The sequence below is a fragment of the Mytilus galloprovincialis genome, chromosome 5 (assembly GCF_965363235.1).
Source record: "Mytilus galloprovincialis chromosome 5, xbMytGall1.hap1.1, whole genome shotgun sequence".
Lineage (NCBI taxonomy): Eukaryota > Metazoa > Mollusca > Bivalvia > Mytilida > Mytilidae > Mytilus > Mytilus galloprovincialis.
Window position 1 is genome coordinate 23,960,217 of NC_134842.1, and position 14,953 is coordinate 23,975,169.

A 14,953-nucleotide genomic window follows, 5' to 3' on the forward strand; every position below is an offset into this window, starting at 1 on the left:
TAACGAACAATTTTGTAAAATAAATTTGTCATAATCTTTAACGGTTGCGAAGGAGATGCCATAACAAGGAAAACAGTGTTTGGGGAGATAACTCCTACAAAGAAAAGTATTCGTTTACGCAGGGTAAATTTCAAAAGCGCATAAACTGTTCGATATTATATACAAAATATCTAAGCGACATATTGCGAAACAAATGTTTATCGCAAGAACAAAATTAGGCGGAAGAAAAAAAAAAATAATCAGAAGAAAAACAATAGGTCTTTCCACAGAAAAGTGGAAAGACCTAATTAAAAGGGGGAAAACTATTAAAAGTAACGAATAAGGAAAATGAAAAAGTAACGAATAGGTAACGAATAAGGAATAATTAACGAATAAGGAATAAGGAATTAGTAACAAATACGGAATAAGGAATAAGTAACCAACTAGACAACCCTAGTTAACCAATGTTAAATGTAATGAATACCATTGTTGATTTTATCATAGTTATCATTTCCACTGACAGTCACTTGACATTGCAGTCTTATTATATTGTCAAGTGTTGGAAGTCGTTTTAATGATTGTTTCCGCTCCTAAATACCAGTGACAAGTGTATATGGAGTTTAAATTTGCATCTTCATAACTACTAACGTAGTTGGGTAAACTTTAATCAGTTTACGTCTAGAGAAAAATAGCCTCCTTAAATACAACATTCGGACAATTCTAATATACCTTTAACTGCCAGTACGTTCGATACGTCATGGCTATCTTTACTTCTTTTAATATCATTTCATCACATGCCCACAGACAACAATCATTGGAAGTAACATTTATAAATCTATTATCCCGGCTGACTACTACTCCTTGTTCAGAGCGCATCGCAAATATAATCAGATTCCAGTTTATAAATTAATTTCATACTGGAAGAAATCAGTCGCTTTTTACTTAAATCATTCGTTGGATGTAAATTAACTTGTACTACACAAGTCACGTCGAGGCTTACCAATAACACTGTTAAATAAGCGTTCAAACAGGTTTGGTGTTTTGAATTTTAACCACGCTTCGTATAAATATTCTGTACTATTATAATTGTGACATGATATTATAAAGTTGAAATCCATGCTCCTTAAATCAGAGTTGACGAATCTTTCATCGTGTAATATCTTTATACCTAACTTCTGTGCAACTAATGACACATACACATCGTCAAGAAATATCGGTTTCATATCAGGAAATGAAATTCTCAATTTTCGTACTACATTAAAGTGAGTAAGAGCATATCCCCCGGAAAGAAACGGCGGTAGAGTAAGTGGCTGGTATTCCCTCTCTGATATGTACCATTTTCTATATTTCGATGCTTTTGATCTCACCGGATCTCTATTACACTGCTTATAACCAAACATCACACCTCTTCCGGATAGAATATTTTCTCGAGAAAATTTTATCAGGTTTGGTATGTTTACAAAATAATCGTCGTCAACAAAAAAGACAAACTGACTATTTGAACAATTCGATACAACCCAATCATATGCCATCAATGTTTTATATATATTATTCCTGTATTCGTCAGTAAATGAACCTTGAACTATATCTTTGTATTCAGCATATTCGTTCCTAGCATGTTCATTTAACTCGGTGGAATATCCAAGGAGAAAGACAACTCTTACATTTTCCTCATGACATTTTCCCCATGTGGAGCGAATCGCTTGTCTTTGATCAAAATGTCCAGTGAAAGACTTAACTAGTATTACTAGTTCGATATCAGCTGAACATGTCACACTGAATATTGTGGTATACTGATTGTACATATTATTTATCGGTTCGCTAGAGATCATACTTTTATCTTTTATCTGATTCACAATATATATTTCACATTGTTTAGAGGATAATTATAATGAAATCCATAACAACGTTGCTGTTTCTTTAAAACTTCCATATAGAAACAAATCATAAAAGTCATTATGAACAGAACAGCTAGAATTATAATGATAAATTCATTTCTGTGTAATAATATAGAAAACATTACTATCCTGTCGTTTCCTTCGTTCTTTTCACTGTTATTCCAGGCTATATAACCTATAAAAAAAACTCCGAATATTAATAAAATATTATAGTATTGCATTTGACATCTAAGCTGCCTTATTTTCACAATTAACTATATATGTAATGAGAACATACTTATAATACACACAATGCATAAGCCTGAAATAATCGAACCTATTTAAAATGAAAACCACAAAATATAAAAAAAAATGTATTAGCATTGCATTTTACATTCAAGCCTCCCTATTTTTAAGATAAATATGCCGGAAATAATTCGATAGTACTTAAAAAATATGTATCATGTTGCTTTCGACTGATTGAGTGAAACACAACTGTCAAAGGTTAGGGCTAACAAAAGTGTTCAATCCCGCAACATTCTTTATCTGTGAATGTGTTTGTGTCAAGAAGTAGATGATTCCCCTTTCAGTCGTAGGACATAACTGTCAAAGGTTAGGGCTAACAAAAGTGTTCAATCCCGAAACATTCTTTATACGTGAATGTGTTTTTGTCAAGAAGTATGTGGTTGTCCTTTTAGTCGAAGGTCATAATTATTTTCTATGTAATATAACTTTCTTAAAGCAGAACATTTTGTTTCTCTATACTGTTTCGCTTTTGAGCACCTGCGGCCTTTTACAACTTACTAGACGATATACGTTTCTCACATTGTCGAAGGACATACGTTCACCGTAACAGCTATTAACATCTTTGGTGGATGAATATGTCTCGATGACAAACATTATTTTCTCTGTAATATAATTTTCTTAAAGCAGGACATTTTGTTTTGCTTTTTTCAAAATTTTTCACTTTTAAATACCTGCGGCCTTTTACAACTCACTAGACGATATACGTTTCTCACATTGTTGAAGGTCATACGTTCACTGTAACAGTTATTACCATCTTTGGTGAATGGATATGTCTCGATGACAAACATATCATATAACTTTACCTAAATTGTTTATACATACTTTATTTGGATATGCAAATTGGATGAGACACAAGGTAATTAAATGTATGCAGTCTTCTCCAAGCCTTATATGTATATGGCCCGAAAGTATTGTGTCATGGAGAAAATGTAATTTTGTTAATGTTTTGATTGTTTTATACAATTTCCCATGTGATTTTGTTTCTTTATGCATTGGTAATTGTGCTAAAAGGGAGGTAATGAGAACATAATTACATAGATTTGTTCAGACATATAATTATATGTATATGAGCAATAATATTAGAATAGGGATCGTTTAAATTTGCGTTGGGAAATGGCTCAATTTAAAGTGGTTTTCTATGCTACCAATTAATATTTTCTTTGCTTTCTCTGGCAGAACTTAATTAATAGAAGACAATGGACGTATTCCTGTGCCGCACATACATGAGGGTTTAAATGGGTTTTACCTCATGAAGAATAATTGGGAAAACGTCCAGAATAAATAGTAAAAAAAAGTATGGTGAATATTGGGCAACAGATTTAAAGAATACAGACAAAATACATAATAAATCAAAGAATACAAATATGAATAACACCACCACCCCATATAGACCCTCTTATATATGGTTAAGGAATATCTAAATTGGAGAAACCCTATCTTAAATGATTCGGTTCTGTGTATAAAATCTGGGCGCCTTCAAACGGTAAAGGGAAATTGAATATAAATATAACTTTAAGAGATTTTTTTAGGTGCTTGGGTGCAAAAAGTATGGCCTTCTTTAAACGCTTTTAGATTAAGTTTTTTGTCATCACAATTCTACAAAGCAACTCGTTATCTCTAAAATTGTTCATGGTCATTTCTAAATTGCTACACCCGAAAAGGTTTCTCATGATCTTTCTCGAAATTACTACACCCCAAAGGATTTCTCATGGTCTTTCTCTAAATAGCTACACCCAAAGGCTTTTTCATGGTCTTTCTCTCAATTGCTTCACTCCAAGTATTACTCATGGTCTATCTCTAAACTGCTACACCCCAAGTATTGCTCATGGCCATCTCTAAATTGCTACACCCAAAGGGTTTCTCATGGCCTTCCTCTCAATTGCTACACCTCTAAGGATTTATCATAATCTTTCTCTAAATTGCAACACCCAAAGTATTGCTTATGGTCTTTCTGTAAACTGCTAAAGCCAAAAGATCGCTCATGGTCATCTCTACATTGCTACACTACAAAGGATTGCTCATGGTTTCTCTCTAAATAGCCACACCCCAAGGATTTCTCATGTTTTTTCTACAAATTGCTGCACCCGAAGGTTTCATATGGTCCTTCTCTACGATGCCTCTCCCCAAGAATATCTCATAGTCCTTCTCTAATGGGACAAAAAAAGTAATGTATAAGAACATAAATTCAACTATTTGTTTTATATTTTGATTTTACTGACATATATATCGGCGAATTATATATATTATCAATTGAAATAGTGATCACAAAACAAACACAAGTTTGAGCTTTCTGAAAATATATGGACTGTTTCGCTCGACCCTGATTTTAAGGTAAGATGTGTGCATATGGTTGTTGAATTAATATTGGAAATGTAGTATTTTAAATATTTTTGATATAAACTGGATGTACTTCAAGAGTGTGCGTTATACACCCATGCTTTTAAAAATAAATTTCTCGTTGAAATTAAAACAATTATAAATAGACACGACTCTTGATGTGTGCCTTTCCGGAGGTGTACCCAGATTGTTAGAAGTTATAGAATACAGATAACATTGTATAGGAACATTGTTTAGCAAAGCAAATCAAATTGCAGAGTAACATAGCAAATAAACACATTTACTAAATTTAAACAAAACATTTACTAAATTTTATCATCGGCATAAGGAAATCATTCGTAAATATAACTCAACATGCAGACATCTTATACGTTCACGTATTTCACATCCAATCTTTTATGGCAATATTCTTCACATAGCACAAAAATATCAGCATTCACCTCATAATCTAACAAAAACTTTAAACAGACTTATTAAGAATGGATGTAGTTACGATACTGTTGTCAGGTCATTAAGAATTGCATATTTAGGCTGAAATATTGATTCACTTATATAGGGTCTTTGCATCGGAATTAAACACATTTATTCTAAAACAAGTTGTTGGCATGACACGGGTTATGTTCTTCTCGTATATTTCATGATGGTTTATACTAAACCCCTAACAGGAGAGGGTGTGCCTGATATTCACGTGACAAAGACATCAGTTTTCATTCAGTTTAATTCAGGTCTGGACCAGACATGTCAGTAACTGCCAGTAGTCTGTTGTAATTTATGTATGATTGTTAGGTTATTTTGTTTATTGTCTTTTGTTTCATATTCTGACATCAGACTCGGACTTCTGGGTTTTACGTGTTTTGTTGTGTGTGTTTGTTTTTCTACATTGGCTAGATGTATAGAGGGATGGTTGAGATATCAAAAAATATTTTAAACCCGTTGCAATTTTGCGCCTGTCACAAGTCGGGAGCCTCTGGCTTTTGTTAGTCTTGTATGATTTTTAGTTTTAGTTTCTTGCGTATAATTCGGAGTTTAGTATGACGTCCATTATCACTGAACTATTATACCTATTTGTTAGGGGCCACCGGAAGAACGCCTCCGCGTGCGGAAGTTTCTCGCTGCGTTGAAAACCCATACGTGGCTTTCGGCTGTTGTCTGTTTTATGGTCGGGTTATTGTCTCTTTGACACATTCCCAATTTCCATTCTCAATTTTACGTAATAATGATTGATATTTCAATATTGAATTTATCTGTGAAACGTATGCAGTTATTTTTACATGTTATATTTTTATAAGCTACCCTACTGTGATATTGACGTCTATCTATCAAGATTACTTTTTTAATATCGAGGACGGTTGTTAAGGTCGAGACCTAAATGTTTATCTTAAAGCAAATATCAAACGATTAGAATATATGTCCAAACAAGGGGGGCTTGAGAGGGTAACATATTAATAAGAAAATAGACGAAAAATATGAATATAAAAATAGGGTCAACAAATAAAAAGTAAAACCATTGGTTGTTGACAACATAAGTCCTGGATTATAGAATAAATAAACTAGCCTAAATTATCAATATAGAAATGCCAGAAATGGAGATCCCCAATATACCCCTACACATTAATCAAAGTGATCTAAATATTGGAAGAACGCTTTTATAATTTCAATCTGCAATTGACGTTTGGTGTGGAATAAAAATGTATAATATTTGTACTATTCCATATAAAAGTTGTATTTTCTTCAGATCATCTGAGTATACAAATACTGTCAGTGGGTCGCATTACAGTATTGTTACTTTAAAATCATAATGGCATATTTGAATCAAAAAAGTTTATAGTTTTATTAAATTCTTAAAAGTCTTAAAAAATTGTTCAAAAGTAAACAGTTAAAGTACCAACTAATGAATCTTCTGAATAAGATTTGCCTGTAATCCTTGTTAGGAATAATAAATGTAGTGAAACCGAGATATGTATCTTCCCAACTAAACCTACATGTATATGATTGTATAGATGCATTTATTACTTCAATATCGTCATCACTAAGAAATGCTTATTGAATCATTAATGACTTTGGAGAGGGTTACATTTACACACAATCTTGTCGCTTTTTTTTTCTGTTAGACATGGCAGTTGTCAATCAAACTGATATTGTATCAGAAATTTTACTTTAGAAAAGAAACTAGTCAACAGACTGACAAATATAAAGAAATATCTTCATATGTAGTCGTTGTCCCGGCAAAATACTGGTGGCTGATGCCAATGATTAAGAAAGAATTGAAACAGTATGTCCACTCTTTCTACAAATCAACCTGGTTTGCACGTATTGTTGCTTTATATTTATCGTTTTTCCTTAAATTCATATGTTTATCTATTCGTTTATTCTATATTATTTTAAGATTGCTTCCGGATAATTTTTGAATATCTGAGCAGACCATTTAGAAACAGCTGTTTCACAATACGGTTTATAAAACATGCATTTAAATTTGCAGTTATGGAGAATGGTTACCAGTGAAACTGTTTAATATATTTAAGACAGGGATTTCGAAGCATAAAAATGCCACTAACGGTTAATTCTAGCAAAACCGTCACCATCTAAAAGTGTGTGTTTTTTCAAAAATTCTACGGTCGTGCGATAATGATGTATCCTTACTATTTCTACAAAATAATTTAAATAATGTTAAAACTAATGTATTTTTCTAAATGAATTTGAGTAAAGTCATCAATAAAATTTAAAATAATTATGTCTTTATTAATTCTGTATTTAGAAGTACTTTTAATCTTACTTACCTTTATTGAAATTGGCAGGAAACTTTTAAACATGTTCCATTATTCATATCACTCATATGTTTTATAGTATGAAGTAGAATTTTATCAAGTTTGAGATATCGTATTAAAACGGCTCTGATAAACATTTCTCTTGGCCCATGTCCATGATAACTTTGACAAGTAGAGTTATGGATATAATTAATGCACTATGTCGATTTCAAAATAAGGGTAAAATTTTCCCTGACTATTGTATATATAGCCCTATGACTTGTTTTAGAAGTTAAATAGAAAAACAAAATGAGCAAAACAACTGATAAGGGATAGATATACAATGAGCGTTTATATAGAGAAAACAGAGGGTTCTTCATTTCTTTATCTTTAAACTTCTTATAACATTATTCTATACTTTATTTATTTTGACCATTATTCGCTATTCTTTATATTTCAGTACCGTCTCTATTGTTTTATTGACGTATCCTATTATTTTATATTCTTAATATTTCTTTTCCTAAATATTCTTTTTTCTTTAATTTTTTGCACAATTTTTCTTTATTCATTCTTTTTTCTTTATTCTGTAGTTTCCCCTTCGTTAGGCATTTTATGTTATTCATTCTCGAAACCCCAAATCAATATCATGAATAATCAAAAATATTTGAAAGAATCACAAGATCAACTCAGAATAAAATCAACTTACAAAAACAAACAATTAAAAACACATTGTTCCAAATAGTCTTACTTTAGATCACATGCACTTTTGTAATGATCTTTTAATGTTCCCAAAGTTAAAGCACAAATAGAACCCCAGAAAATGAGTGACCACTACGTATAAGAGATGTTTTGAAATAACTTGGTACATAGTGATTAGTGTTTTACTGCAACTCTTTCTCTTGAAAGTGAAAGAAAGAAGACTCCAACAATGGCCTTATACATCTTTGGAATATATTGACAACCTCAAATATCAACTGCAGGAGGATGTATAATCTGAAATATTCTCCTTACTTGAATGAAAATATAGATAAATTGAATAAAAAACATAATCCACCCTTGAAGTTAAATGGTTGCTCCCAAATACATTTAAAGACATTTGCGCTCCATTTTTTTTTAAACACAATGGACATTTGCGTTTTTCACCTAAAAGGACACTAGATACGAGATATTTCAGGAATCATTAAAATATCATTTGTTCTATTCAATCATTAATCAAATTGAAATAGGGAAATAATAATACGCTTTTAGCAGTCAATACGGTTCAATTGTGTTTAAAATAAGATAAGATACATTGGTTTTGCAGTATTCACTTGTAAGTAAATAACATGGACGTTTTAACTTAGGAATACAACTGCTCTGTACATGACTTCATGGGAAAATAAGTCTGACCATAAACATGGTATTATAAGATTCATGCACCACTGCAATACAACATTAAAACAAAATGATAAAGTTATCATAAATTATTTCTTTTTTGTAACATTTTCCTAGTTAAATAAAGGACGCCATCATGAGTTGGTTGACCGTTATGGAATAACCGTTTCACGGATGATACCAGGTATTTTTCATACGTCGTAACTACAATCCCTTTTTTAGACTATTTACCGTGATTGTAATAACATGAGGAACACGACTGGTGCCATATGTAGAGCAGGATTCGTTTACCCATCCAGAACACATGAATCACCCCCATTTTTGTTGGGGTTCATGTTGCTCAGACTTTAGTTTCCTATGTTGTTTCTTGTGAACTATTATTTGTCAGTTTGTCCTTTCCATTTTTAGACACGGAATCGTCAGTTTATTTTCGATATATGAGTTTGGCTGTTCCACTTGTATATCTTTCGCCCCTCTTTTGATGAAATGGACTTAAACCATTGCGGTGACGTCAGCCTATTTATTTACCGTGGATTCTTTTTCTGGAATCAACGCTTCCTAAATCTGTTGCTGAAATGGACTCACCGTTCTATATTCTTTTGTATCCTTTGTTTTCCTATTTACATTTAGTTTGAATTGACTAATTTGCTGATTTCTGTCCACGAATGAAATTGTTTTAAAAACTAACCTTTATTTTTGTAATTTCTATATGCCTTCACTGAGAATCGAACCCGTTCATGAATTTTGTAACGTGAAATGTACGTCAACATATTGACGAAACCTCTGGGGAACCAATCGGTTACGATTCAAATGTCTAATTTATACATATAAATGAATATATGATATACATTATACATCGGTACAACAGACACACAGGGGCTTGTACCTACATATATATATATTGAAGATACTGTTATACTGAAGAGATGAGTAGATGATCATTTCTGTACACTAAAAATAAATATTTCGTGTATTGTATCAGAGATCCTTGTTTAATTCCTACAAGCAGGTAACACCTCCCGAAACGAAAGCTTATTTTTACAAGCTAGAGTTAGAGGAGGGGATAAGGTCTCTGCGCAATGCTAGGCGGTGTTGTCGTAGAAGTTAGAAAAAAAGTACAGGTTACATCCCCGGCGCCGGGGAGGAAGTTACGAATCAAATCTACTCTAACATCGTTAGGTTGATTTTCTAGGCACTTTATATATATATATATATATATATACGAGTTTAGACGAGTTGTATATACATTATGTACACAGCCATGTATCACCATCATTGATGGCGATCCGATGGATACATCTGTTGTAGAGTTGTCACTGACTCAGACGTACTTATGAATATAATTATTTTCTGTGACTGTATATTACATTAATTTGTAGGATCCTTTACTATAGATAATTTAGCTGATCTGTAACAATAACATCTTCATGCATTATATATCATGTACTGTAGTACGCCGCTAGATTAAAACTGACGTGGAAAGGTAACACATGCCCACCGAAAGCTCTTTTTTGAGAGCCCAGGTGGTCGTGTGGTCTAACATTGTTGGGTTGATGTTTAGACGAGTTGTATATATATATATAACTCGTCTAAACATCAACCCAACAATGTTAGATCTGTAAATTTGCTTTCGCAAATTTTTGATTCTTCCCTCGCCGGGATTCGAACCCATGCTACTGTGATATCGTGACACCAAATGGCCTGCACTGCAGCCGTCCCGCTAGACCACACGACCACCTGGGCTCTCAAACAAAGAGCTTTCGCTGGCCGTGTGTTACCTTTCCTCGTCAGTTTTAATCTAGCGGCGTACTACAGTACATGATATATAAGGCATGAAGATGTTATTGTTACAGATCAGCTAAATTATCTATAGTAAAGGATCCTACAAATTAATGTAATATACAGTCACAGAAAATAATTATATTTATAAGTACGTCTGAGTCAGTGACTACTCTACAACAGATGTATCCATCGGATTGCCATCAATGAAGGTGATACATGGCTGTGTACATAATGTATATACAACTCGTCTAAACATCAACCCAACAATGTTAGATCTGTAAATTTGCTTTCGCAAATTTTTGGTTCTTCCCTCGCCGGGATTCGAACCCATGCTACTGTGATATCGTGACACCAAATCGCTTGCACTGCAGCCGTCCCGCTAGACCACACGACCACCTGGGCTCTCAAAAAAAGAGCTTTCGCTGGCCGTGTGTTACCTTTCCTCGTCAGTTATAATCTAGCGGCGTACTACAGTACATGATATATAAGGCATGAAGATGTTATTGTTACAGATCAGCTAAATTATCTATAGTAAAGGATCCTACAAATTAATGTAATATACAGTCACAGATAATAATTATATTTATAAGTACGTCTGAGTCAGTGACAACTCTACAACAGATGTATCCATCGGATCGCCATCAATGATGGTGATACATGGCTGTGTACATAATGTATATACAACTCGTCTAAACATCAACCCAACAATGTTAGATCTGTAAATTTGCTTTCGCAAATTTTTGGTTCTTCCCTCGCCGGGATTCGAACCCATGCTACTGTGATATCGTGACACCAAATCGCCTGCACTGCAGCCGTCCCGCTAGACCACACGACCACCTGGGCTCTCAAAAAAAGAGCTTTCGCTGGCCGTGTGTTACCTTTCCTCGTCAGTTTTAATCTAGCGGCGTACTACAGTACATGATATATAAGGCATGAAGATGTTATTGTTACAGATCAGCTAAATTATCTATAGTAAAGGATCCTACAAATTAATGTAATATACAGTCACAGAAAATAATTATATTTATAAGTACGTCTGAGTCAGTGACAACTCTACAACAGATGTATCCATCGGATCGCCATCAATGATGGTGATACACGGCTGTGTACATAATGTATATACAACTCGTCTAAACATCAACCCAACAATGTTAGATCTGTAAATTTGCTTTCGCATATAATAGGCAAACGTATAATATGAATTGGTAGCCACGATGTTACATGGTTAAGATAAACGATTTAAGATACGGATTTGTTGTCTGTTTAGGTTCCAATCCCTAAATTCTCTTTGCTATCCATTTTCTCTAGTTTACCAGTTTTTGTTCTTGTTTTGTATGTTATTATTGATATTTTGTATAATACAAGCGAGTTTGGTCGTTTATGATCGAATTATTGTTGACTACATTCCATTTTTCCATTTTTTTAAATAGATTAATTAATATAATATGATTTCATCTGTTATTAAATTACTACATAATTTAAGAACTGTTACTTCGCAAATTCTGTGCTAGTAAATCTTTAAATTAGGATTTTGTTAGATATTTCGGAAACATACTTATTATATGCACTATATGTATCTTATATTGTAAAAAAAAAAACGTTCAGATGCCTTATAGTATGAAATCTTTAAGGGTAGACGTTTTGTGTTATAATATATTTGTATTTTTGAACGTCCATCTTAAATTATCTGTAAATAATCGTATACCTCTCTTACTATCATTAGCTTATCTTTTAAACTTCGAAGTGTCTCAAAACTCCTGATTCGATATGTATTCATAAAACCTATGTATTAAGAAAATATCTTTGTTTAAAATACCAAGTAAAATTTGAAGTAAATTGCGGTACCACACAACGCACGCAAAATAAGAGTGGTTCGCGGCGTCAATCTAAAGTTTCTTCCACCACCATTATGGCCCTGTGCTACCATAAATTGTTACCCTATTTCATGACTACTGTAATCTATTTGACATTATGTGATCCCTGAAACTCCAATCATTTCAAATTATATATTTCATAAAATAATATCTACTTTCGTAGTACTCTCACTTACACAATATAATGCATCGCCGAGCGCAGCATTATACGACCAAAGAGGTCGACCCCTGAACAGTTGGGGCAAGTCTACCAACATAGTAAGATCTAGCATATGACAAAACACCAACACATTTGCTGCAATCATAGCTGTTTTTCTATTGTTTATTTTTTTAGACATGAATCAGGTCGTTAGTTTTCTCGTCTAAATTGTTAAGCATTTGTCATTTAAGGCCATTTTCAGTAATATATGCGGTATGGATTTTGTTGAATGGTGAAGACCGGACGGTGACAATTGATATAAGGTCTACGTTATTTTGGTCTCTGGTGGAGAGTTTCTCACATCATATAGTAAGCTGTGAACGGCTCTAGCATTAAAAAACACTTCAAAAGAGACATTTGACGCAAATATTAATCATATATACAATAATAAACACATATAGCAGACAACAACCAACGGCAACCACGTTATTATAGTCTTGTGGCTTGTAACAGGCACATACAAATTCTATCAATCCCCTAGCGTTGTTTTCAAGTATGCATTGATAGTATAAAAAGAGATTTAATAGGAATAGATACATTCATTAACAATAATATAAGACAAACTTAGTCGACTAGTGCAGTGTTTGGTATAAAAGTATGAAATTTGATATTAAGACAATAACAATCAAAACCAAGGAGTAAACATAGACTAAAAAAAGCATAGGACATTTACATCAACAATTATCAATAATAAATAAGAAACAACACGAACTCCACTAAAAATCGGGAGTGAAATCAGGTGCTCCGGAAGGGTAAACATTTCTTGCACCGTATACGGCACCCGTCGTGTTATTTCCTTGTTCAGTTCGGTAATGATGAAAGGTTATTATGACAAAGGAAGAATATCAGATATGATTTCTGAAACACTTTTGTCATAATGGTCAATCAGCTCATGATGGCGACCGTAAAATTTCTTGCGTGATGATTTTAATTTGATTGAATCATAGCCCTGTCCTAGCAACTTTTGAGAATGCAGTATTCCCCGTTCAACAAAATCAACGTACTTTGAGCTAGCTCTAAAGTAACGTATAAATTGAGATGCATATACTCCCTATGCTGGTGCCGCTTGAATGTTGCTACACAGCAATGGAAAGTTGACTATAGGAATATTAAAACCATCGCGTTTGTCATAAATTCTGGTATTCAACCTTACATAGTAGTTTATACCTTCTTTTCTCTTTCTTTTTTTTATCCAAAATATGTACTCAAACGCCTGTGATAGTCTAACTTACACAGGCGCAGGGGTATATGAAGATAACAAATGTATATCTACTTATATTTTCATGTCTGACATTAAATAGATAGCTAAGAATGAAAACGTATTTTATCATAAAAAAGGACAAATTATGAATGAAAGTTTCTTGTTTTACATCGTATACACAGTTTATTGCACAGAACTGTATTTATACACTGTATCGTTTAACAAAATGTCGTTAAGCAAAAAATTACAACTTCTGCTTATCCCGGCCATCCGTGTATATATACTTCCTTGATTCCTTTGAGTCTAACTTTTATCTTTTACTTTTAAAGTGCAACTTAACTCTAGTTTCTGAAATATTTAACGTTACATTTTGTAATTATTGGAAAATGTGTAGCATTCGATAGGATGTTGATTTTACTATTATTTCGTTGTAATTTTCTAGTGCTGCTGGCGTTGCTTTCCTGTATCGAACTTCCTGGATATTGAGCGTCGTTTGTTGTACTTCAAGACGGCGTGCACAAAGTTGACGGCAACTGTAAAATGCGCTTTTAAAATAGATTTATACAACCGTGTTTAAATTATTTTTGGATAAGAATAAGAATGAGAATTTTTTTATGATAAAATGAGGAATGCATGCCATTAAAATCCACGTTACTAGTAACGTAACTTAAACTTTAATCTATAAAGCATATAACGGACTTATAGAAAACGGCAAAAATACGTTGTAACTTGTAACATTAAAAAAGTATAAATTAAAGCTTTTCACCTAAAACTCTTACAAATTCAACATATTTTCCTGCATTTTCGTATAATAGAATTGTTAGGTTTCGGAAAAAAATCTAAAAAGATCATGGTAGATAAGTTTGGAACGATCTTCGTTATGTGTAAGAAGTAGTAATTTGAAAGGACTAATAATCGAAGTGGAAGAATCGTCAAGAAAAAATATATAATTGCAATCTTTTTATTTTCAAAATAATTTGGTATTCCAAATGAGCATAACAAGAGGTTTACAATAATCTGCAAACTATGAAAGATTCGATAGTCAAGACTGGACACCAGAATTGTCTTAATATCCAGCTATTATGTTACAATCTAAAGAAATGATGTTTTAACGCTATTTTCTGAAAAGGGTCCACGACGTAGTCTCTAATTATTTCCATTTCACTGCTCTTAGCATATATTTATTTATATTTCCAGAATGTGCATTTGGTGCACTTTTTGTTCGAAAGAAAAAAGAAAAACGTTGAACGTAAATATTTAAAGTTATATGATAAACTAGG

The 14,953-nt window shown here is 32.9% G+C and overlaps 1 protein-coding gene across 1 annotated transcript; it reads right to left on the minus strand.

Moving 5' to 3' along the window:
* Positions 1-543: 543 nt before the first annotated feature.
* LOC143074404 (beta-1,3-galactosyltransferase brn-like) lies at positions 544-2,044 on the minus strand. The gene has a single exon (XM_076249880.1). It carries the CDS (start codon positions 1,809-1,811, stop codon positions 945-947), a length of 867 nt encoding a protein of 288 aa, XP_076105995.1. The 5' UTR covers positions 1,812-2,044; the 3' UTR covers positions 544-944.
* Between the last annotated feature and the right edge of the window lie 12,909 nt (positions 2,045-14,953).